We start from the raw sequence: 24,110 nt of genomic DNA on the forward strand, positions 1-24,110 counted from the left end.
GCGCAGGCAAGCATGCGGCGGGGGTCAGTGGCCAGTGGCTAGACTGTAGCGGCGATGAGGGGTGATTGGGGGGCACGGGGATGAGGAAAGCCATGTTCCATGTACTTCTGCACAAGAATTGGATCGCGACTACGGCATGGAGCGCCCTGGGACGCACGCAGCCTAGGAGTACCCAGCATGCAGAGGGGAGGGCCGGCTGTACGCATGCAGCTGGGGACTGGACTGGGGAGGGCCCACAGTGGCGCGCACGAAACGAGAAATCGCCGTACGGCCGGCGGTTGTGGTTGGCACCATTTGGCACCATGACCCCTGCCCCCCCAGTCAGCCAGCCAGCCAGCCAGCGGCCAGCGAACTGTAGTGGCAGTGGCCATCTGTGAGTCCATCTCTCACCCAACGCCGCCCCCTCACCTAATCCATCCATCCCCGATATCCATCCAGAGACACTCCTCCATCCCACTCCCGCACCTCCCACGACCACCTGCACGCAGCGCACACCCGAGGCAGCCCCCGTGCTCGCTATTGTTCGGGCGGCATCGACCATCACGACAGGCCCATCGTGCAATCAAGCCCCACACGTCCCCCATCCTCTTTAGCGTGACTCATCGGCGCGACGAGAATGCCTGACGACGAACGACTGCCGTCTGCCCTGCTCACTCCATCTCACGCCCCGATCGACATCAAGCCCGACCCCGCCAGTCTCGCCGGCACCCCGAACGGTCCCACGGTCGACCGCCTGGCCGAGTCCACGGCCGCTTTTGACACGCCGCCACCCGGCTCTGCCCCCTCTTCCCTCAGTCGCCAGAACCAACCGCCACCAATGTCCCAACTTGACCAACAAGTTTCCACCGACACACCCACCTCGTTCCCAATGGACATCGACACCCCGAGCACGCGCGCGTCGGCCTCCGTCTCGTACAAGGAGGACCCGCTGTCCGACGGCAACATGGCCGACACGCCCGGTGCAGGGACGCCCAACGTGACCCAGCCTCCCCCGAGTGTCATTCTTCGCATCCCCGCCAGCGCCCGCCAATCCTCCCCTGCCAGTAGTGCTGGCAAGCGCAAGCGACGTTCAGAGTGAGTGTATCCCCAGGTGTGCCACATGTGTAGCGACGCCGGATGTAACGAAGGGGACCAGATGCGAGCGTGCATCCCCCCCATCCTCGCCGTCCAGAGGGGCGTGGCAACGTGCTTTGTGCCAATGTGCCAATCACCCAGATTCTTGTCCCTTTGCACTCTTTCCTTCTTCACCATCATCCATGCCCTCCATCTGGAGACACGCTAACTACGTTACCAGGCCCGCGCCGCCGACACCGAGCACCCGACCCCGGCGCGGCGTCAGCGCCCGCAACAGCTCGCCTGGTGCGACCTCGACGCCCGCCAGTCGTGATGGAAGCTCCGTCCCCTCGTCGCGCAACACGCCACAGCCCGCCTCTGGCGCACCAGCGGGCCATGCGCTATCCATCTTCAACGACAAGACCTCGAACGAAGTCGCCGCCGAGGTCCAGACAATCGTCGGCCCGAGTGCCGGCCGCGTCCTCCGCGAGCGCGAGCGCAACACGACCCCTTCGTCCTCGCGCGGCCGCGACGGACTGGAGCGCTCAGGCGTAAGCGCTTCTGGTAGAGGAAGGCGGGTCGGGGGATCGGCCCGCGTGGCGAACAAGGGCACGCAGCAGCAGAACAACAGCGGCAAGGGTAAGGGCAAAGCGGCCCCCGCATCCGAGAACTTTGTCAACCAGGACTTTTGCTCCGTGTGCCGCGGCATTGGTCGCTTCCTGTGCTGCGACGGGTGCCCGCGCAGCTTCCACTTTATGTGTCTCGAGCCGCCCCTCCGCATCGACGAGCTGCCAAAGGAGGAGGTGTGGTACTGCCGCAAGTGCAAGGCTGACCGGGTGAGTGGGACTGGGCTGTGGATGCTGAGCCCTGGGTGGGGGAGCGTCTCCGCTGTATGACTGGCGGTTGACGTGTGTGGTTGAGGATTCGCACGCCGATCCACACCGCCCCACCCTCCTGTGGCGGACGCATACGAGCCCTCTAGCTTCGCGTCTGGGGTCCGAGCTAACAATCAGGCGGGGACCAAGGGAGTAGACGTCATTCGCGCCAAGGACAAGCCGATCACTACCATCTTTAAGACGATGGCAGCCAAGCTGGACCAGGACAACCCGCAGCAGTTCCGTCTGCCGCAGGAGATCCGGCAGTACTTCAACGGCGTCGGCACGGGTGCCAAGGGCGAGTACCTCGACACCGAGAGTGCGCGCAACAAGTACGAGTGGGTTCACTGCTGCTTATAGGTGCTAACTACCAGCCGCAAGGGAATGATGGAGGAGCGTGATCCGCTGCGTTTGCGCGACGGCAAGCATCGTCCCGTTGCCTGCTACAAGTGCGGTGGCACGTCTCTGCCCTCGCGCACGCCGGCGAGCGAGCCTGGTGCGCAGTGGCGACACATTGTGTCGTGCGACATTTGCCCGCTGCACTGGCATCTGGACTGCCTCGACCCGCCGCTTGCGTCCATGCCGTCTGCCGCGCGTAAGTGGATCTGCCCCGCGCATGCGGACCACGTTCTCCCTCGCCGCCGGACCGTGCGACACGGTCTGGAGACGGTCGACGTCGAGAAGCCCGGCGAGTACAACAACGGCAACATCACAGTCGTCGAGTCAGAGGAGGAGCCAAAGAGCGCGATCCCGCACGAGGACATGGTCATCAACAACCGCCGCTACCGCGTGCCGGAGAAGGTGATCCAGCTCGACTTCTGGAACCGGCTCGAGGCGCGGCGCAAGCGCAAGCGCGGCCCGATGGAGGCCCCAGCAATGAAGGAGCACAAGGTCAAGAAGGCGTACCAGAACGTGCGCCGCGCGACGCGCCAGGACCTCGACGCCGCCGAGCTCCTCCTCGGCATCAAGTTCAACGGCCCGGCGTCCAGCGACGTCGACGGGTCCCCGTCCAAGGGATACACGCCGCTCGCCCCGCAGCCGCCTCCCGCCAAACCGGGGCAGATGCCCGTCAAGCGCAACGGCGCAGCGGCGGGGAAGAAGGGCTCGCTCGGCGCGCAGGCGGCCAAGGGCGCTGCTGCCGCCAAGGACGCGACGCCGAGCAAGGACAGCGCGAACGGCGGGCCCAAGATCAAGCTGCGCGTGGGCAAGTAGGGCGGTACGACTCGGTTCATGATGGCTCTATGGTTCTCTCAATCACAAAGGAATACCCGTTATCCCATGTTCATACCTGTCATAATTTCCCACTTTCCACTTTCCACTTTCACTTTCGGTAGCAGCGGCAGCACATGTACATTTTAGCATAATCCGTTGCGTCTGCGAGTGTCCATGCGATGATACTGATTCATTACAATTAGGTCCGAGTTGAGTCCGAGTCTGAGTCTTAGTCTGAGTCTGGGTCTGAGTTCTATGGGTATTGCAAGCTACGTCTCTCCTTCAGTCTAGTAGATGGGGTCCGGGAGCTCATGCTCGGGCGCGCCCTTCTCCGGACTTCCCATAGCGCGCATAGCGAGCTCGAACGCAACAAAAGTAGCGCCATTGGCGAAGGGCGACCTGACGAGCGTCGGCGTCAGACCGCCAGTGAAGCCCTTAACCCCCTGGGCGCGCCACGTCTGCCTCGCGCAGTCGAGCATGCCCCTGTACTTTTGCTTGGAAGGGTCCAGCGAGTCGGTCTGGATCTTGGACTTGACCACGTCCACGGGGTAGATGGAGCCCCAGAGCCCATACCCCGCTGTCGCGCCGTAGGTCAGCGCCCAGAGGGGCGAGATGTCCTCGCGCGAACAGTTGTTGCGCGCGCAGTGCGACTGGACCAGGTATTCGTACACGAGGAAGTACATTCTGCGCCGCGTTAGCGAAGGGCCGAAGCGGAGCGGAGGCCCGGAGACCTTTCTCGGGGCGCGCTGACGCTGTCCACTGCCGCCAGTCGGGGCTGGGAAGGACAGAGGAGCACAATCCAGCGCTGCCCAGAGCCTGAGCCTGACGGCTCTGAGCTCGAGTGACTCACCCATATCCAACACCGTCACGGAGCATAGTCGCCGCCTGTCCCTTGAAGACACCCGGCAAACCTCCCTGTCCATACAGCTTGCGAACACAGTCGAGGGGGCCATTGTACAGTTTCTCCGCACCGGCCGGCTGCGTCTGGAGGCGGATACGGATATGCTCGACGGGCCCCGCGACGGCCGTGTTGGCGACGCCGGCAACGGCGCCCGCGGCATAGAGTTCGCCAAGCCCCAGGGTCTTCTCGCCATTGTTGGACAGGAGACGCTTGGCCCACTCGAGTGCGCCGAACTGGATGGACACACACGCGCCAATACCCAACAAGGGGGTCAGCGTGCCCTTGTAGAATCCCAGGGGACCGTCGGCCTTCAGGATCTTAGAGGCACAGTCGAGCGGCGAGGTGTACGCGGAGGGGTTGGTTTGGATGCGGACCTTGACAATGTCGAAGGGCTGGGTCGTTAGCTGGGCTCTCGGGGAGTATGGGAGTATGGGAGCGTCGGAAAATGGGCAGAGGAACTCGGAGAATGCGCTACTAAAGCAGAGGGTGGCTCCGTAGCGAGAGGTCGGTAGAGGATTGCTGGGACCGCTGCTCGTCCTCTGCTCGTTATCACGAGGGCGAGAGGAGAGATAAGCACGCGCAGAGCACGTGCATCCGCCCCTCTCCTCTTCTCGCGCAGAGACGACGTCGCCGTCGGCGGCCCCATGGGCACTCCTCGCACACCGTCGCACCATCTAATCCAGCCAGACTGTCGGGGACACTCACCTGGCCAACGAGCACCTGCGCGACTCCTCCGACACTTCCACCAACGAGGTCCTTCTGGGTCTGCGTGAGGCCCATTGTGCTAGCGAGCTGAAGCTGAGCTAAGCGAAGCGAAGCCGTTTTCCAAACGAGGCGAGTGAGACGAAGTAGAAAATGAGAGGAGCAGAAGAGGAGTGGTGGGCGCGAGGATCAAGTATATCAGCGAAAGAAGCGCGACTCGGTGTCGGAGTCGGAAGTCGTTATCAGAAATATCCAACCAGGCCGCCAGGCTTGGAAAATGGCCCTGCTGGGCTTTCGGCAAGGTAGCCGCGCCCCCCTTGACCCTGTATGGTGACAGGTTTGAGCCCCGCGTTTGGCCAGCCTCCGCATTCCGCCTGCAGTGAGTGCCGGCCGGTGGATGCCGGCGGGCCGGGAATCTCTGCTGCCTCGCCCAACCAGAGGCATTGGAAATGCACCTAGGTACTTGTTCATGCACCGAGTCACTGCACCGCGTTCGCATACATACTGCTTGCTCGAAGGATGGTCCGGTGATGCTTTGAGGAGCAGATTAAGGTCGGCATGCATAGACACGCCGGTGGCGGGCGTGCATCCTCACCGTGCACGACCCCAGTCTGGACTGTGAGACTGTGAGGACTGTGCGTCTCGATCTTCTGAAACAGGCTGATTGTTACTGGTTCATTGTACGTGGCTGACTTGTCGATATCCGGGCGATGAACCTACACTTGATCTCGATGCAATAACGGAAAGCGACGAGGGGCAAGCGCTAGTGAGCAACTCGTCATCATAAGGACGATACGTGCTCTGCTCCACTGCAAGCTCCCCACACTTACCCCTCAACACACACACCCACTCTCACTCGCGCTCGCTGCGCTCGCACTCGTCCTCGACTATCGCTCGACTTCTGCATACACCAAGATTTCTAAAATCACGGCTGCTGCTCCTCGTACTACTAACTGATCACTACAAAATGAATGGGAAGGAACGTCTTTAACTTCGCGGGTATCTAGCACGGGCTGCTGGAGCCGCCCGTCTTCTTTTGCTCGTCTGCTCTTCTTCGCCTACCTCTATCCTTCGTCCTCAATCTGCCTGGGGAATGCCTCGCCGGCCGAGCGACTCGTGACGCTCCGCGTCCCGTTGCTAACCGACGAGTCTTTGCCTCCACGACCTCCGCACCCTCCGGGGCCTTCGGCCCCGTCGGTTGCTGCAGCGGCTTACTTGTTCCAAGCCGCGTTGACCTTGGCGCAACCGACGTACAGGCCAATGACAGAGGTGATGAGGGGGTTGGTCCAGAGGGCGCCGCCCGAGCTCCACTGCCAGGTGAGCGGGAGCCAGCCAAAGGTAACGGCGGCCTGGGTCTGCCACGTCTTGTACTCCTGCTGGAGGGCCTGGGCCTTCTCGGCAATCTTCTCCTTGTCGCCGCCGCCGGTGGCGCGGAGGCGCTTGAGCTCGGCCTTGCGCGCGCGGAGCGACGAGTACTGCGTGAGCAGCTTGACGGCGGTGAGGAAGACGTCGATCGCCCAGGAGCGGATCGAGATGGTGGCGACGCGGCCGATCGTCTCGGGCGCAAGGGGGAGGACGCCCTTGTTGCCGAGCCAGGAGAGGTGCTCGCCGACGTAGAAGACGATGAGGAGGAGCACGCGGTAGGTGCTGAACACGCGCGCGTCGCCGAGGTTGAGCGCCTGCAGGGGACGGCGGATCAGCGAGAGCAGGGCGTCAAGAGGACGAGGGTGCAGCTTCAGCAGCCAGTCGATCATGGGCACAAGACCTGGGGTTAGCTGTGTACGATGAGATGTGCTCGAGTGGCGCCGAGGGAGCCGGTTGGGCGCAGCCGGGGGCCCGGTGGACATCGCCGCCGCACCACTTTTGCAGCAATGCATTGCGCTCTTCTCCGAGCTGCATCGCATGCGTCGCTCTGCACGCATACCGTCCGACGCAGCAGCGCAAGCAGTGGGCACGTTCGACCCAGAGGAATCCCGTGTTCGGCATTTCTGTGCTTTTTGCACTCCACGGTCCCAGCTGGCTCCTGCCGTGCTCCGGCCACGTTCCGGCCTGACGGCCATCGACCGCTCTACTCACCGAAAGCACGCATGATCGTCCTCGCCTCGCCGACGGCGGTACCGGCACGAACGACACCGGCGGCCGAGTTGATGAGGGTGGGGCTCTTGACGCCGTGCTGGGCGCGCTTCTGGACAATCTTGAGCATGGCAGCGGCGACGAGAGGGCTCGAGTAGGCCATGAGGTGGAGGCCGGCGTCGAGGCCCTGCTGGGTCGCGAGGACGGTCGACGCCTTGCTGAGGAACTTCTCGATCTGGGACTCGGTCTTGGACATGGTGGGAGTGTTGCTGAGGGAGTGTAGAGTGTGTGGTTGTGAGATTGTGCAAGAAAGGTGGTGAAGGTAATGGCGCGAGCACCAGGTGCCCACCCACCAGTAACGAAGCCAGGCCCCAACTCTACCGGCAGAGTACGCGCCGGGCGCCGTCCACCACACCGCCAGTCGGACATAGGCGAACCGAGCTCGGGTCCCTCGGGTCGAAACACGTGACCTTGGCTGGGCCTCTGGATATCCCCACAATCCCCTCAGGCCGCTCGCCCCGCGGTTGGTTTGTCCCTATCTCTGGGCGCAGTCTCCGATCCGATGAGTGGGGGTGGAAAGCTCCTTTGGAGCGGCCCTCCCAGCTCCGGGCCCGGCTTATTCGACAATCCTCACTCGCTAATCATGGTCGCCGACCGTGCTCGGGATATTCCCGAGTATCCATTCACTCCTGCTCTCCTCGTAATCGCAGGATGCCGCAGCCGCAGCCGAATCAATGCACCCCCGTGTCACAGTGGGGCTTGGCAGCGTGCGGCTGTAGCATGCTGCAAATCGCCAGGAAAGATAAATATCTCGCAAGGGAGTGGATGACGCTCCGAGGACTGATGGTAAAAATAGGGACGAGGCTGATGCGCCCACAACCAATGTCATGGTGGCAGCGATAGCGTTGACCGCACAGAGGGCGCTTGCAATGAAGGGGGCGGCGGTATGCGAAGGCAATGCAACGGACGTCGAGGACGTCCTCCTGTGTGTATAGGGCGTTCTCCACGGCTAGAGACCTGACTCTGAACAACACCACCAGACCATCATGCACTCTGACCACAATGAACCTCGATCTCAGCTGGCTCGAAGAGCTCGCACCGCTACAAGTTCCCGATGATGGGGCAAAGCCTCCAAAGAAGAAGAGGAAGCGACCCGCGGTCCCGCCAAAGTGCAAGCCGCCTCCGCCCCGCCGAGCACCCGCGGCCAAACCGGCCGGGAGGGGTCGTATCAAGCCCAGCACTGCTACTGCTGCAACGGCAGCACCGGTGAAGAGCGCAGAAGCAGGGCCTTCACAGCCAGCAGCGTCGTCACATGGGCAGCGTGGTCGCGCACACGACCAGCGGCAAAAGACCGAGCGGCATCCGGCAGCTCGGACTAAAGCAGGCTTCTCGGCGACCCAGGAAGTCGAGATCTCCGACCGGCATTTCCTCGGCGCTCCTGACGGCGTGAACCGTGTCGTCCAGGGTCGCCTCCCAACGCCTCCACCAGTCCGAGCGGGCATCGCCGAGATGATCGTCATTGATTCTGACAGTGCTCCTGAGCCAGAGCTGGAGACCGAAAGGTTGGGAAAGCGGCGCCGTACGGAGGGCAAGGGGAGGGGAAGGGCACGTGCCCCGCCTAAGCCGAAGGTGACGACGAAGGCCCAGGCAGCGGCCAGGAGCAAACCGAAGCCACCGCCCAAGATCAAGACCCCGAAGCCCAAGGCTGTGAAGGGAGTAAAGGGAGGGAAGAGGATGCTCCGCAAGACGCGAGAGGCTAGTCCGTCTCCGCTCTCCTCGCCCCCACCCCTCTCTCCGCTCACCTCTCCACATGCCGCCGCCACCCCCTCCCCGTTCCCTACCACCCCGGTCCTCAAGAAGCTCAAGCAGCAGACGGACGAGCTGAACTTCGTCCTTCCAGCACATAGGCTGTTCGTCGGCCGGCCGGCACGTTCGCCCTTCCTGTTCGGCACGGAGGGGCCGTGGAGTGCAGAGAACCTCGCTTGGATCGAGGGCAGGGAGCTGGAGGAGGTGCGACCTAAGAAGTGGGTGCCGCAGTTCTGGAAGTGACTTCCTCGGTTTATGTGCGATTGCTGTCATCTGTTGGTGAGTTGTGAGATCGTGTGAGTAATCGAAGTCCGAGTCTGTAGTCAGTCCGTACCTGTAGAGAATTCCTGTAATCCCAGTCTAGCATAATGTTACAATCGCTCTATCCGGTTCCATCCCTCGTCAACACCGGGAGCTAGAGGCTCGCTGCCTCACTCCGCTCGGTGCTCGCCTACTCAATTCCCTCCATGCCACCCGCGCTCTTGACGCCGCCAACCGTAATGTTCGCCTTGGGCGTGCGCTTCTGCCTTGCCCGCTCCTCCATGTCCTTCACGCTCTCGGCGGCCGCGAGCGTGTTGCCCGCGTGCTCGCGGATCGTCGCCCAGGGGTTCGCGCGGAAGGAGGGGTGCTGCATCACGGCGGGGATGCGGACGGCCGCGGCGGAGCTGGTTGTTAGCTACAACTCCAACGTCGATAGCTGTGATCTAGGGTGTCGCCACCTAGCTCTCTAAGAGACATGGGTGGTGCGTTTGGTCGCTCCTCGGTTGCACTCACATCTGTTTCCGCCTCTGCTTCTCGCGCATCGTCCTCTTGCTGCCCTGCCCAATCTTGCCGTCTTCCTCCTTTCGTCGCTTGGCGTCGTCGGCCGCCTGCTGCTTCTCCTTTGGCGTCTTCGTCTCCACCTCCGGCTCAGGCGCGAGCTCAGGAGCCAAGTCCACGAGGGCGGCAGCCACAGAGCCCATTCCTCCAGCAAGCTGCTGCTTCGCCTTGCGCTTCTCGCGCTTCATGTGCGACTTTGAGTACGGCTGGGACTGGGCCACGAGCTGCGCGTGGAATGGCTTGTGTCGGAGCTGCTTCGGCTGTGAGTCGACCGACTTGGCAACCATCGTTGCGATCTGGCGTTAGCTAATGCGTCAAGGACCGATCACAGCGGTGACTGGAGGTAGAGTTCTTGCTCGCTGCGCTCCCGACACTACTCACAGTCGCATCGAGGTCGCTGCCAGGCAGGACCTTCTCGGCGCTCTGCGCCGCACGAAGCGGCACGGCCTGGGCGTGTTTCCTCGTTCCGGTCCTGGAAGCTCGGGGCTGTATGTCAGCTCCTACTGGATATTTAAGCTCACCATTGTGTCTTCCTTCTGTTGAGTCAACAAACGTCAGCGCTCCCAAAAGTTGAGCTCAGAGGTGGAGGCGATCGAGCACCGCTGCTGCGCAGTGGCAAGATTTTGGTCGTCTGGTGGAGGTCTTCACATGACGGATCCCACGTGGCTGTACTAGCTCAGGCACGGCTGTCTTCTCTCGCCGTATCTTGAATTTCGGGCGGTCTTCCGACCAACTCCTTCCTCAATCTCAACCCTTGGCTTACGACCGTTGTTTTTGTCCGCGACAGTCAAGAGTTACGGACATGCCCAGGTAAAGCTTAGAGAAGGCTCTGAGCTGACGGCAGCTTCGGCAACCGCGCGCTCCTGCGCGTCCGTCGCGCGGCGCTGGCATACCCGCCTCCGGTTCGGCTAGTCCCCGCCGTCGGGCGGCGGCGCTTTTCGGACCAGGCGCAGCGGACTGCCCTCGGCCTTCCTTCTGGCGACAATGCGACGGATACAGCCCCCGAACTGAGTGCGGCGCAGTACTGGCCCCGCGCTTCGCCAGTTGCGACCAGCTCACGGATAACGCTCGAAGCGTTTCTCGACCCGGATGTCGACCTGCCGCAGCAGTCGTTCGCGAAGGATGAGGAGCTCATGGAGGCGTGTCTCGCCACTGGCTCTGAGAAGCGCTGGATCGACCCAGCTTCAGCTTACAAGCAGCTCCGCCAGTCGCCGCTCTTCTCGCATCACCTCGTCTCCCTCTTCCCTCGCATACGCACGCTGTACGCCAATCTCCGAGCCGCGGGGTGTCACGAGGAGCTCCTCAGTGACTTGCTGCTGCGTGCGCCGAATCACCGAGTGCTCCGCGAGATTCTTAACGAGGAGGCGGACAGCGAACACCCGCAGACGGAGAAGGAACGGCTCCGCCTATCCCTCGTGGCGCAGGCGTATCGTGTTATCGCGCCAAGTATCAAGCGCAAGGTGCTTGCTCGGCTAAGCCGACCGGCGCTTGTCGGAGTTTCCAGAGCTCTACGAGAAGAGGACGCAAACGACCTCCTGACTTCAGTGTTCTATGAGCTCTCAGCGACTGCTAAGTGGGATAGGCGCGACTGGCCGTTGCTCGAGATTGCGCTGCACCTGGCGCGGACCGACCCGCAAGCCGCAGTGAAGCTGCTGCATTACCCGCTCGCCCTCGGGAAGTTGCCAGGGCACATCGATGGTAGCATTGCGGAGCACCCGCGTGCAGCCTCTCTTGTGGTGCAGATCACAGTTGCTCGTGCTGCGCTCCAATGGAAGAAGCATGTCCGCGCCACCCGAGCAATCGACGATCTCCTCGACACGCTGCGCTCGAGCAAGATCGACCCTGCGGCAGTCGAGCTCATCCTCGAAGCGATCCGTACGGCAGATGTGGCACCAGGTGACGACAACCTCAGCGCCTGGGCGCACGAGAAGCTTCTTCTGATGGCGAACGACAGCCGATTCCCTCCTCTTCCCACCAGCGCAATCAATCTGCATATGGAAGGTCTAAGCCTCAGCAACGCTCTCGACTTCTATCTGGCGCTGCCGAATCCGGTCCCAGGCCCCGGTCAAGAGTCTGTGCGGAGGTACAACCCGCCAAGTGCGAGGCAAATCACCCGCTTGGCGCTCGCGAATCCGCCACCAACTGCTCTGCGACGACTCGCGTACGATGCGCGGAGCCAGCCAATGCCGCCAGAGTTCCTCCGCACGCTCGCGGATGCCGGGCTTCTCGCTGTCGCCGAGGCGATCTACTACAGGTCATCAGCCATTGATGAGCGTACAGCGCTGGCCCTCATTCGCGCCTTCACGAGAGGTCACAGGAGCGCGCAGCGCACGGCCTTCGCGAAGAGGGTAGCAAGGGAGTATCTCGCTACTGGGCCAGGCGACGAGACGAAACGCGCCCTGTTCCGAGTGCGCAGCGACGCACTCATTGGCCGTCCACAGGAGAAGGTGGTGCCACTGAACCCTGTCGTGCTTGAGCCGCCTTCCCCCGTGGACTCGGGTCCTCTGGCGAACATCCAGCTCCAGACCGACATTCTGCGGTCGCCCGCTAACGCATCTGAATCCGGCGCCGGCGCCGCCGCTGCCGAGAGTGCCGCTGAGCAGAGGATGGCGGCTGAGACCGGAATGCAACCCGGGGACGGAGCGGAGAGCGTCGCCGCGCTCACTTCCCTGATCGGCGAAGAGGCTGCCTTTAAGCATCTGGTCCAGATGGCAGAGGACGAGCCCTTCCTCGCGCGTCGGCTGACTGTCATGGCGCGGCCATGGTTCGTCCTCCCTCCCTCCGGTGCCGCCTTTGCCGCCGCCTGCGCCAACGCAAAGTGGAAGGCACTCAATGATGTGCAGCTACCCTCCGTCCTTGAACGGGACGGGACGCTGTTCATCCTTGACAGGAGCGCTGCTCCTCCCTCCACTCAGCCTGCCGACGGCAACGACAAGGCGGAGGGCGAGGTCGAGGCAAAGTATGCCCCGACGGAGGCCGAGGCGCCCTTCGTCGTCTCACTCGTGCGCGCGCGTGCCGGCCGACTGGCTTCCGCGGTCAAGTGGTTCGAGCACGCGTGTGTCTCCCCCTCCTCGCCTGCGTCGCCTTCCTCCCCTCAATCCAGTCTCTCAGTCCCGTCTCATCCCATGCTCCTCCCCACCGCCTCTGCCCTCCTCCAGAAGTGCGCGATCAGACTGAGGTGGGATCTCGGATTCCGCGTCCTGCGCCAGATCGCTACAAACGACGCTGCTCTGCACATCATCCTGAGGTGGTTCAGTGACATGGGCCGCCTGGGCGGGCGGGTCGACAAAGCACCCCAGGCCTGGGAACGGGAGAAGAAGAACATGCGCAAGAGATTGTGGCGGCTGCATGGGCGGGAGATTGTCCGGCACGAAATTGAGGGCATGGAGGCCAAGTGGGAGCGCAGGGGGGTCATGCCCCGCCCACCGCCTGTCGCTCTGCCGAAGGGGAAGAAGGAAGAAGTGAAGGAGAAAGAGGCAATCAAGGCATAGGAAATAGGTCTATGCATATGTCTGTACAACTCTACAACTATTCGAAACGGGCGCCCTCGTGCTGGTGCACTGCTTCTGGCCCATCGGATGCTGAGGGCGGTGGGCGTGGGCTGCCCAGCGCTGGTTGGGTGTCGTTGGCGCCGCCGACCGACTCTTGCTTGACGGGCGGAGGGGTGGTGATCCGCACACGCCTCGCTGTCGGAGTGTCTGGTTCAGAGTCAAAAGTGGGGACTGGGGGAGGGGACGCGAACCGCGCTCGCTTCGGCGGCTCTGCTGTGTCCGGAGAGGCGAACCTGGCTCGCCTGGATGGTCCGGCCCCGGAGAAGGGGCCAGGACTCGGGGGCACAAACCTCGCCTTCTTGGCCGGCTTAATCTCATCGTCCTCATCAGCAAAGCGCAGAGCACGTTTCGGCGCGGCAGCCTCAACCTCGATCACGGCTGGAGCGGGGGAGTCCAGCTCCATCTTGACGGGGTCCGCGTCCGCTGGTGTGGCTGATCCAGACGGAGAGAAAGGCTCCTCGGGGCGGCGATCAGTCAGCTCCTCGAGCGCCACGGCTCCCGGCGCAGTGACCTCGGCCAGGGCTGCGGCATAGATCCGTTCCTCCTCCAGATCCATCTGTCCAGGAACGAGGGGAACGGGGAAGAATGCCGGTCTCTCGTCCGGTCGATCATCGACAAATCGCGGTGTCTGTCTGTCAGTTAATGAAGACATGGCTGCCAACTGCGAGTTGTGCTTACCTCAATCAAAGCGCGCGAGTAGCGCTTCTCGTCCTCGCTGCCCCTTGCTGCCTTTTCGCGCCGCACGATGTCCTCCTCAAACGTCCCCTCTGTGACTAGGATGTCGATGCGGGTAGGGCGTGTCTGCCCGATTCGGTGGATACGCTTGATCGCTTGAGCCTGCACGTCGAGCGACCAGACGGGGGAGAGGAAGACCATCCGGTTCGCATCTGTCAGGTTCCTGCCGTTAGCTGGCCGGCTCGAAATCACAGCTGTCAGAATAGGGCGGGTACACTTACAGACCTCGCGCCGCATGTTTCAGTTCGAGAATGACGACTTTCGGACCGCCCTCTTTGAACTCAGCGAGGGCGCGCTGGCGCTTATCGGCCGAGACACGAGCACCTGCATACACGCTCTTGACCTTGACGAGGTCCAGCGCCTCGGTCAGGTGTGCGAGTTCCTCCCAAGCACCGAAGATGACGAAGCGGTCTTCAGGCTCTGAGGCGAGGACGCAGCGCACGGCGTAGTTGATCTTGGCGCTGCGGGACTGGGTCTTGACGACGCTAGGGAGAGGCCGGGGCGCGTCGCTGATCTCGGCCGCTGCGGCTGCGTTCGCTGCCGCGTTGGCTGCTGCCTCGTCCAGGGCTGAGTCCACGTTGCTCGGGTCAGTTGAAGCGTGATCTGAGTGCGTGGCGGTGGAGAGACGGCGGATGCGCGGAGCTTTGGGACGCTCGGCGGCCGCTTTGCCCTTGTCCGCCTTGACTGGCGATGCTGGAGACTTTGCGGTGGATTTGGCGTCTCGCTGCTCCGCCTTCTGCTCGAGCTTGATGCGGCGCGCCCGGTCGTCGTGGCCTTCCTTCTCGACAGAAGTTATCGTGGCCGCACGCCGGTTCGTGGTCCTCACGTGCATCATCGCCCGAGCATCGAGAACAGCCGCGGCGGCGGTATGTCCCCATGCGCGGATGACAGCTTCGGGCAAATCTGAGTCGTAGGGCAATGAAGCCTCGCCGCTGGCCATCCACTGCCGCCACCCGTCATCGGCAAGTGCCTCCTACATGTGCTTGACGGCTTGCTCGCAGCCCGCCCGCTGGGCGTCGTTCAGCTTGTCGCCATCAAGATACTTCTGCGTGCGCCCGAGGGCCGCCTCAATACCCATGTCCGCAGACGAGAACCATGTGCACGCGAGATGCAGGTTTGCGACGACTTGGTTGAACGCCTCGACGTTGCGGGGATGCAGGAAGAAGTCGACGTCCTCTCCCGCCGAGGTGTAGACGTTGGACGCAACGAGGGCCGTCAAGGCGTTATACGTCTTGCGCTGCCAAGAGGTGAAGGGGACGAGTTCGGCGCCGAGCTGCGAAGGCGGGAGCGTGACTTCCTCGTCGATGACGCCGGGCCGGTGCTTCACCATGACGCGGGACATGATAGAACGTATCCGCTCAACGGCGCCGAATGCTGGCCCGCTGGCCGCTCGCAGCGGCCGCGTCACCAGGCGACGGAACTCGTCGGCCTGGAACACCTCGGCGGCGAGGAAACCCTTCAACATGTTTCCCAGGCGGATGACATCGTCGAGATCAGCCTTTGACCAGCGGGTCGACGAGCGTGGGGTTGGTGGAGCACTCTGAAGTTCCTCGGCAGAAGGCTCGTCGCGAGCCTGCGACACCGCTCGAGATTCGGAGCGAGAGCCGGCCCTCGATTCAGCCGCCGAGTGAACGCGCATCATGCCCTCGGACGTGGCGAGCGACTTGGTCGCCGTCTCGGTCCCTTGCTTCAAGTTCGTCGTCGGTGCTGCTGTCAGCTTGGCCCCAATCACAAAACATACTTCCACTGACGATCCATCGTCGCTCGATACTGAGCGCCTCGGCGAGGATCATGGCGTCGCTCTTGGTGTTGTTCGCAATGTTGCCCTCGTCTGATGTCAGCTATGAAGCGCGGCACGGAGCTTACCGAGAATGATCCGCTTCCACCTGGCTCTCAGCAACTCGGTGCTGAGACTCATATCGATGGGGTCCACGCGCGCCTCGCGCCGAAATCTGTCCAAGCAAAGCAGCACGATCTGGCATCAGCTTTCGTGAAAATCGACGACCCAGCTAACTCACGTCGTACTTCGCTAAAGCCTCTACAGGTGGCATCGCGTCCTTTGCGTCCTGAAGCACAAGGAATTCGAGCGCGCCGGGCTCAACGTGTTCCTCAATCTGCTGAACCCACTGTCCAACGAGAATCTGGGGCACGACAACCAGCGTCGTGTTCGCGAGCAGTGTGCGCTCGGCGGGAACGAAGGGCACTCTCTTCGCGCCACGGGGCAACCGCACAGGCGGCGGGAAGCGGTAATACACGCACTGTCTGTCGAGCAATCTTCGACTCCCCTCGGGCACTTGGTGAACTCGAGCAGCATGTGGTGCCTCACGTGCCAGTACCTCGGCGCACAATGAGGCGAGGCTCGGGGTTCCTTTGGCCAGCATCTCAGGAGGGAACTCCTGCCCATGCAAACTGAGGGCTGCACGGAGTGACGCCGAGTCCGCCGTCGGCCACGTCAGCGCCACGTCGCTCGTGACGTCCGAGATGCCGAAGCCTTGAGGCGGGCGGACGGGCTGGTGCCGGCTGGCCAGGATCAGGGCAAGACACATAAGCGTCTTGCCGACGCCCATCTGTTCGCAGAGTATGCCGCCGCGAGAGAGCGCGAAACGGGCAGGCGACCGGCGGATCGTCATGGATGACAGGTCGAGGTAGTAGGAACGTCTGGAGGCGTCGAGTAGACGAGAGTACCGTGGATCAACCATCGTCCCGGGGTATGTCTCCATTTGGAGCATACGAGAAACGGAGCGCTGATATGAGCATTTGGTGGAGGCGAGAGGCGATCAAGCCAGAGCGGGACAACTCACAATTTGGTACTTGTACAAGGGCGTCTTGACTCCCACCGGATCCTCATACGCCGCGAGCGTCGCAAATGCCTCGTCTCCCTGCGCATCGGCAGGGACACTTGGTTCAGGTGGCGACTCGATCAGCGAGTACAGCGATTGCATGTCCGTGATGTCGGCAGTCTGGAGTCAGCTTGTCAAGCACAATATCCCAGCTTCTGGGGTGACAGAAAGAGGTGACTCACGGAAACTTCAAGCAGTGCCCCCTCAGCGCCCTCCCAGCCCTTATCCAGCACACTGAAGAGTGCTCGCAGCGCATGTGCCCGGCGCTGGCTGATCCTCCAGCCGTAGTCGGCCGGTAGCAAAGATATCCTCACGCGCGATTCGAACAGCGGAGTCGGAGGTGGTGGTTGCGCTGGCTCGGGAGCTGGCTCCGGAGGGGGAGGAGGATGAGGTAGTGACGGAGGAAGGTGGATCGAAGGTGAAGACGGAACAACAACGGGATGCAGTGAAGGTGACAGTGGCGGTGAAGAAGGGGGCGTTGAGAGATCGCTGTCCGAGCAAGCGTCGATGTCCTCGTGGGCTGGCTCTTCCTTACGTTCCGGGAGTCGGAGAGCGTCGATGGTCGGATCAATCGTCTGTCCCTCCGTTCCCTCCTGCTCCTCAAGATCTTCACCCTCCCCTGTTTCCGATCGCCACTCAACCCGCGCCATCGTGTCCTTATCCCCGATAATCCACAGCAGGCCGCGGACCACATCGAGCTCAGTGGTCTCCTTCGTTCTCCCCCTCCTCTTCGTTGCTCCTTCTAGCAATACCTTCTGCGCCTCTTCAGCTTCTAGACGCTCTATTCTCGGCTTCAAGGCGTCCTTGAATCCCTCGCTGGCTCGTGTCCATCGTACTGGTCCGCGGAGAGGAAGGCGCAGAGGGAGGCTGCCGAGAAGCACGTAGCGCTCGTCCGTCTTCGCCGCGGCGTCACCGTTTTCCTTGCCCATTGTGTCGGTCCATTGGTCTAGCTCTAGCTTCTAGCTTGTCAAGGCGAGGTTGAGGTGGAGATCGGCCGTATGTCTAAAGCTGAGTCAGGCGAAAGGAAGTTGAGGCAATCGGCCTCCACTTTCCCCTCCACCTCCACCGCGCACGGGCAACCCTCAAATCTCCATATTCTCCAGGTCTCAGGCACGGTGGCACGGCTGCGGGTGAAGACGAGCTGAGCAGAGGTGTATGGTCTACTCGATACATTGTTTCTGATTAACCTATGAGGGCTCTGCCCACTACCTGGGGCTACTTTTACGAGTTATAAGGGCACATACTACTACAATAGTTGTTGATATTCAAGATGTTGCTGGTTGGGTGGGGCGTGTGCAGCTCGCTGCGCTCGCAGCTAAATTACCCGACGCTCCCCGACTCCATTGACCTCCTCTCCTCCTCACTCTCGTTCTCCTCCCGCACGATCCTCGCGTTCTTCTCAATCTTCCGCAAGAGATCGTCGAGACGATACGGCTTGACGACGACATCGTCAAAGTCCGCCATCTGGCCGTCGATCTGCGCCTGTCGCGCGTTACCTGTCAGCGCGACGATGGGCACGCGGCCAATCTTCCCGCTCGCCTGGTCTGCGCGCACGTGCGACGCCGCAGTATACCCGTCCATGACGGGCATCTCGAGGTCCATCAGGATACAGTCGTAGGGCTCTGAGCGGGCCATGGGGGGTGATTCGGGCGGAGAAGAGGGCAGACCGCCGAGCGGAGACTGGAGAGGATGCTGGCGCCTAGGGCCCGGTTCGGGGCCGCCGAAGACGTAGCCTCCCGGCGGTAGATCGGTGGCCGGTAAAGGCGAGGAGAGGGGGATGTTGTTCGCGCTGAATTGGGGCGAGAAGGTCGCAAAGTCGATGCCGGGCTTGGCCATCGCTTGCCGGATCATGTTGAGTGCGGCCAGGCCGTTGGGCGCATTGTCCACGTCCATGCCAACGTGCTTCAGCTGCCGGGACAGAACGCGCAGGTTGATGTGGTTGTCTTCCACGATGAGGACGCGCAGCTGAGAGTGGATCGTCTCCCGCTTCGCTGGTGCCGGGTCCTCGACCTTGATGCAGGGCCGGGTCTTGATGAAAAAGCGGAACTCGCTGCCCTGTCCGAGCTCGGAGACAACCTCGATGCGGCCATTCAGCCTCTCGGTGATCTTGCGACAGACGAAGAGACCGAGACCGCTGCCGCCATACACTGTGTGCGTCTTGGCTGACGCCTGCGAGAACCGCTGGAACAGCAGCTCGAGCTCGGCGGCAGTCAGACCGGGACCAGTGTCCTTCACGCTGATGTAGAGGTAGACGGGCGTCTCAGGGCCAATCTTGACGGTTCCAGTGTCCCGCGACGGCGTCGGCTTCGCACAGGTGCCCAGAGGCGGGGGGTCAAGTCCCACATCGACCGATAGGTCGACACGACGGTTCCGGCTCTTGGACGTGAAACGGACCGCATTCGACATGAGGTTCGTCATGACCTGTCCGAGGCGGACGGGATCGGTCATGACGGCCGTAATGCCGAGCTCCTCAAACGCAGGCGACATGTTGAGGTTCAGCTCCATACGCTTGATGCGCGCCTCGTTCTGGAAGATGGACAGGACAGCCTTGGCCTCCTTGCGCACGATGGTTTCCGTGTCGAACATTTGCAGCGCGTCGAGCTGAATCTTGCCGAGTGAAAGCACGTCGTTCGAGATACGTTCCTGCGTCAAGCCGCACTGGTAGATCGAGTCGAGGGCGTCGAGATCCTCGTTCATCGTGACCAGCAACTGCGGCGTGGGCATCAGGGGACGGCCCTCCTCGAGTGCGCTCTTGACCTCCTCCTGCAGCACCTGCAGGTTGGTCTTGACGAGCGACGAGCACTGCATCAGGCTGCTGATAGGGTTGCGGATCTCGTGCGAGGTAATGTCGATGAGCAGCTCCTGTTGGTGCTTCGCCTCTTCGGCCTCGACACGCCGTTGCTCAGCCTCGACGACGCGCTGCCGCTGCAGCTCCTCGTTGAGCTTGCGCTCCGTGATATCGATGACGCAGCCGATGAAGCCCGGCGGCGCGTTCGGCGCAATGTTCTCCAGACGCACGACCTTGGTCGACACCCAACGGCCGTTGTTCCACTGCCACTCGGCTGTCGCCATGTCATGGCCGGAGGACACGAAGCCCTCCCAGATCTGCATCACCATGCGCTGGTGCTCAGGGATGATGTAGTCGCCCCAGTTCGTCACGTCGCGATTTGTCGGGTACCCCGAGATGTCGCACCACGATTGGTTCACGTAGGACACGAAGCCCTCCGGCGTGCACCGGAAAATGCCAACGGGCGAGTGGTCGGTGAGAAGGCGGAGCTCCTGCAGGCGCTCATCGAAGAGCGACTCGAGCTCTCGGCGCTTCTTGCCAAGCTGCATCCTGGACGTCAGTTTGGAGACTACCACAGTCGGGTCGGCGAAACTCACTGTAAGCTCGCTCGTGCGATGAGCTCTTGCGGGTTAAACGGCTTCGCGAGATAGTCATCAGCGCCTTCCTGGTTGCTATGCCTGTCATCGTTGACAGTGAGGACCATGATCGGCGTCGTCTTCCGCATGACCTGGCCAGTGCGCATGGCACGAACAAAGTCGTGCCCCGACACTTGCGGCAGGAGGGCATCAATCACAATTAGGTCGGGAGCAATGCCGTCCACGCGCTCGAGAGCATCTTTGCCATCGGTAGCCTCGACAACCTTGCAGTATGGTGCGAAGACGGAGCGGAGGAACGCGCGGCTTTCGGCGTTCGAGTCAACAACAAGCACGACGTCGTCCTTCTTGAACAGCATGACGCCGGGGTTGAGCGACCGAACGCGCGGGATGGATGCAGCTTCGTCATCGAACAGTTCGTCCGCGAAGAGACTCGCCTCCCATTGTCGGTGCCACTGCCGAACCTGCTCCACGACGCCGCGGCGGAAATTGTCCATCGGGCTGATGCTGTAGGCGACATCGACAGCACCAGGCGGCAGATGCGCATTGCCGAGCGGAATGCGCACGGTGAACGTGCTCCCGTGCTCGCCTCCGCTCTCCGCGGCCGTCGTGCTCGTGACATCAAGCTGGCCACGGTGGATCTCGATGAACTTGTTGATGAACATGAGCGTAATACCCGTACCGGGGGCGTACTTGCCGCCACCGGCGTTGCTGAAGAAGTTCTCGTTCATCTCCTCCAGGTTCGCGGCGGCAATGCCGCTGCCCGTGTCCTTGACGGCGAACACGGCCTCGGCACCCTCGTACTTGAGCGAGATGTGCACAGAGCCCGCTCGCGTGTGCTTGATCGCATTCGCAATGATGGAGAACAGGATCTTCTCCCACTTCTCCCGAATCACGAACGTGTCGCGCGGCGTCTCGTCAATGTCGATCGTGAGGCTGAGGTTGCCCTTCTCCGCTGATGAGCGGAAGAGGTTGGCGACATCGCGCGTCACCGCGCCCAGGTTGACAGAGCGGAAGGCACCCTTCAGCTGCGATGCCTCCAGGTTGCTCAGATCCAGCAGCATCGTCACGAGGCGGGTCACGTTGCGGACATTTCGTCGGGCTAGCTTGATCAGCTGCAGTCGCGGGCCGTCGAGCTCGACGTCGGACGCAAGATCATCCAGTGGTCCGTTCACAAGACTTAGTGGCGTGAGCAGCTCGTGTGACACATTGTTGAACAGGAGGTTCTTGGCGCGGTCGAGCGCGGCGAGCTCCTCGAGGCGGCGCACGTCGTTCTGGTAAGACGACACGTTGTGGCATGCGAGGGCCAGTTGCAAACGGAGGGAGCTCTGCAAGGTCAGCTTAACTGCGATGATCATGAGCTTCCGCATGTGACTCACGATGAACGCCTCGTAGTCCTTGTCCCACGACAGACGCGAGGAGATACCGAGCACAAGAATGGACGGCGGGAGGCGGGCGGAGTTGCGCGACAGAGGAATCAGAATGGCGCTCTGCGGGAGCTCGTTCCAGACACGAATGCTGTAGCCCTTGATGTACTGCGAGCAGTCCTCGAGGAGCAACGGGCGCTGTGTTCGGAGCACCTCCTGCAGCGGCCAGGACAGTGGCTGTGCCGTCTCCGAGTTCATAGTCAGAGACGCCATGGACGCAGAGAGCGCGCTGTCTTTTGTCTGCGTTGTCGAGGTCGGTGCAGCCGAGGGCTGGCGCGAATACGACGCCGGCGCCGCAGACGAAGGGAGGTTGGAAAACGCTTCGGTGATCATCGCCTCGCTTGGGTCGGTCATTGTCGACGGGAGGTCGAGGGAGAAGGACTGCGCTGTGGGGTGACCTTTCGGAACACCGACACCGCCGGCGTATCGCATTCGCACAATCAGATTCGGCGTCGACGTCTCCGAGCTCTGATCGTCCACGAGCGTGCCGACATACCGCCGTTGCGGTTTCGGTGGCTCAGACAGCTGCTCAACGTTGAACACGAGCGCAAACGGCGCATCCTTCGGGTGAGCGCGTAACGTATCGAGAAGGTTCGCCGTAAAGTCGTCTTTCGTCCGCGTGGGGCCGATACGCTCCGCTATCTCGCGCAGGAGCGCACTCCGCCGCTCCATGATGACCTTCTTTGTCGTGTCCATTGTGCCGTGGAAGACGCCGCCGAAGGCTCCGTTCTCACCCTTGAGCGGGACAAACACTTGACACCGGTACGTCTCGCGCAGGTTGCCCTGCACATCGCGGAACTTGTTAACGAGATCTGATGTCAGCCTTGCAAACACAACAGGTACGCACCGTCATCCTTGGCGATGGGCGTGCCGCCGCCGACAATGTCCGCGAGAGGTCCCAGGGACGACCAGAGTTCTGTCGCGTCAGCCAAGTTCACACGGTAAACAAGTAAACACACCTGGCCAGAGTTGTGTGCCGGACCGTCCGAACGCGTATGGGTGACTCGGGATAAACTGGTGTCAGCTCGCTGGTCCACCTCAGTAGCTTACATCGGCGTATCGCTGGTTGTAAATGACGCAGCGCTCCTTTCCCCACCAGATACTAGCTGCGTGCGGGAAGAACATGACAAAGTTGACCATGACCTGCAAAGTTGCTGGCCAGTCTTCTTTCGGACCGAAAGACGTCTTGCTCCAGTCCGTCATCTCCAGAAGGGCCTCGACGCTTAGCGGAATGCCGTTCGCCGTTGCGTCCAGTGATGGTCTTGTCATCTGAGTGACGGAACCGTCTCGTGAGAAGTGCAGTGCTCGTGGGGGGGCGAGTGCTGGCGTGCTTAGTGGTCGGTCGGACACGAGGGGCACCTCACGGTCTCGTCTCCGGTTGTCCATAGCCGTGCGCTTCATGTCGGGGATCGACGAGGGGCGGGTCATCTTCTCCGTCCTCGGGCTCGGCGGCAGGCGGTCGCGCGGCACAGTCGTGATCACGGCAAAGTTGTAGCTGTCGACAATCTGCCGATGTCCGCGGTGCACAATGTAGATCGGCGTGAGCGTCTTGGTGAGCTCGAACTGCTGCGCTCCGGAGGGAAACGCAAAGTCGAGCAGGATGCTCGAGCTCTCCAGTCCGCCGTGGCCCCGCTCACTTATCGTCAGCGCCGCGTCGCCGTTCTCGACAGAGCCCTGTCGGTGCCCAGCTTTTCCGGACGTCGAACTCTCGGCAGCGTCCTTCGTAAACGATGGTTCTCGTGCGAATCTCCGAGGAGCTGTCAACCAGTTGCGTAGCCGCCGCCCACCCTCGACAGAGAGGAACTGCAGCGGCTGTCCATCACTCGACAGCTCCTTCCAACTCCGGTTCGTCCACACGGGGATCGCATGTTTCGCAAGTGGAGCGCACGCTATCGGTAGGTGTGTCGGTGGCACGCCGTTAAGGTCTGGCGCTCCACTGCAAATGATCGCGAGCGCGGGGTACGGGTACGACTGCATGTCAGCTTGGCAGATACACAGAGCAAAAGCGGGCGCACCTGCAGGAACTCTCGCGGGATCGACGACATGTCGACATGCGACTCAGACACGAGCCTAGAGCTCAAAATAGAGAGTTCATCTTCCTCATCTTCTTCCTCGTGTCGTCGCCGGGCGCGGTGCTGGTGCGGCGTCGGTTGCGGTCGTGGCCGGTGGTTGTTAGTGCTGGATTCGCCCGCAGATTCGAAGGGCATGGTGCCGGGGCGGGTGGCGGCCGCTTGCGGAAGATAAAAACAAGAGACTGGGAATCGGTTAGGGAAGGTGATACGCGAAGGTGGAGAACGTCGATTCGACACCAGACAGAGCGGCGTCTACTCTGTGGCCACTGATGCAAGTTCGCCTATCGGAAGCTTTGTATGTCGGAGTGGTGGAGCAGCGATATGATAACAATGCTGCAGACAATGCGGAGCGAGGTCTGGGGGTGGTGAGAAGGGCCGCGGTTGCTTCGGGTCGACGTTGACGAAGTGGACGGAGCGGCAGGAGCAAGAGGTGAACGTGTTGACAGCCTAGGCTAACGGGGGCCGGAAGGGAAGGTGCAGGGTTGAAGATGACAGTACAGGCAAGATGGAGCCGACGGAACAAAAGCAAGATACAAGCGAGGCAGAGCAGAACGTTGAATGTGTCGCTGGATAAGAGATGTGCAGAGTCGTGTCGGAGGTAAGAGACGGTGAACGGCGTACTCGAGTGGTTGGACCGGGTGTGCTTGGCTGGGGTGGGAGGGT

The 24,110-nt window shown here is 62.0% G+C and overlaps 8 protein-coding genes across 8 annotated transcripts; 3 read left to right on the plus strand and 5 right to left on the minus strand.

Annotated features, from left to right (window-relative positions):
- Nucleotides 1-616: 616 nt before the first annotated feature.
- On the plus strand, nt 617-3,140 carry A1Q1_02000 (uncharacterized protein; the record flags this gene model as incomplete). Its single annotated transcript, XM_014325008.1, has 4 exons — nt 617-1,074; nt 1,295-1,889; nt 2,067-2,260; nt 2,303-3,140. 4 exons carry the CDS (start codon nt 617-619, stop codon nt 3,138-3,140), a joined length of 2,085 nt encoding a protein of 694 aa, XP_014180483.1.
- Nucleotides 3,141-3,427: 287 nt separating this feature from the next.
- On the minus strand, nt 3,428-4,821 carry A1Q1_02001 (uncharacterized protein; the record flags this gene model as incomplete). Its single annotated transcript, XM_014325009.1, has 3 exons — nt 3,428-3,824; nt 3,991-4,433; nt 4,747-4,821. 3 exons carry the CDS (start codon nt 4,819-4,821, stop codon nt 3,428-3,430), a joined length of 915 nt encoding a protein of 304 aa, XP_014180484.1.
- A 1,133-nt stretch (nt 4,822-5,954) lies between these two features.
- A1Q1_02002 (uncharacterized protein) lies at nt 5,955-7,072 on the minus strand (the record flags this gene model as incomplete). Its single annotated transcript, XM_014325010.1, has 2 exons — nt 5,955-6,508; nt 6,820-7,072. 2 exons carry the CDS (start codon nt 7,070-7,072, stop codon nt 5,955-5,957), a joined length of 807 nt encoding a protein of 268 aa, XP_014180485.1.
- Nucleotides 7,073-7,878: 806 nt separating this feature from the next.
- Nucleotides 7,879-8,865, plus strand: A1Q1_02003 (uncharacterized protein; the record flags this gene model as incomplete). Its single annotated transcript, XM_014325011.1, has 1 exon — nt 7,879-8,865. The coding sequence occupies one exon, from the start codon at nt 7,879-7,881 to the stop codon at nt 8,863-8,865; it is 987 nt and encodes a 328-aa protein (XP_014180486.1).
- A 208-nt stretch (nt 8,866-9,073) lies between these two features.
- Nucleotides 9,074-9,728, minus strand: A1Q1_02004 (uncharacterized protein; the record flags this gene model as incomplete). Its single annotated transcript, XM_014325012.1, has 2 exons — nt 9,074-9,287; nt 9,397-9,728. The coding sequence occupies 2 exons, from the start codon at nt 9,726-9,728 to the stop codon at nt 9,074-9,076; spliced, it is 546 nt and encodes a 181-aa protein (XP_014180487.1).
- Nucleotides 9,729-10,574: 846 nt separating this feature from the next.
- A1Q1_02005 (uncharacterized protein) lies at nt 10,575-12,932 on the plus strand (the record flags this gene model as incomplete). Its single annotated transcript, XM_014325013.1, has 1 exon — nt 10,575-12,932. The coding sequence occupies one exon, from the start codon at nt 10,575-10,577 to the stop codon at nt 12,930-12,932; it is 2,358 nt and encodes a 785-aa protein (XP_014180488.1).
- A 37-nt stretch (nt 12,933-12,969) lies between these two features.
- On the minus strand, nt 12,970-17,496 carry A1Q1_02006 (uncharacterized protein; the record flags this gene model as incomplete). Its single annotated transcript, XM_014325014.1, has 8 exons — nt 12,970-13,620; nt 13,671-13,890; nt 13,949-14,670; nt 14,716-15,414; nt 15,479-15,568; nt 15,746-16,471; nt 16,529-16,687; nt 16,750-17,496. The coding sequence occupies 8 exons, from the start codon at nt 17,494-17,496 to the stop codon at nt 12,970-12,972; spliced, it is 4,014 nt and encodes a 1,337-aa protein (XP_014180489.1).
- Nucleotides 17,497-17,887: 391 nt separating this feature from the next.
- On the minus strand, nt 17,888-23,582 carry A1Q1_02007 (CnHHK4; the record flags this gene model as incomplete). Its single annotated transcript, XM_014325015.1, has 6 exons — nt 17,888-19,904; nt 19,952-21,276; nt 21,328-22,173; nt 22,223-22,291; nt 22,426-23,346; nt 23,391-23,582. 6 exons carry the CDS (start codon nt 23,580-23,582, stop codon nt 17,888-17,890), a joined length of 5,370 nt encoding a protein of 1,789 aa, XP_014180490.1.
- Nucleotides 23,583-24,110: the final 528 nt, after the last annotated feature.

The sequence above is a fragment of the Trichosporon asahii genome (genome assembly GCF_000293215.1).
Source record: "Trichosporon asahii var. asahii CBS 2479 unplaced genomic scaffold scaffold00050, whole genome shotgun sequence".
Classification (NCBI taxonomy): Eukaryota; Fungi; Basidiomycota; class Tremellomycetes; order Trichosporonales; family Trichosporonaceae; genus Trichosporon; species Trichosporon asahii.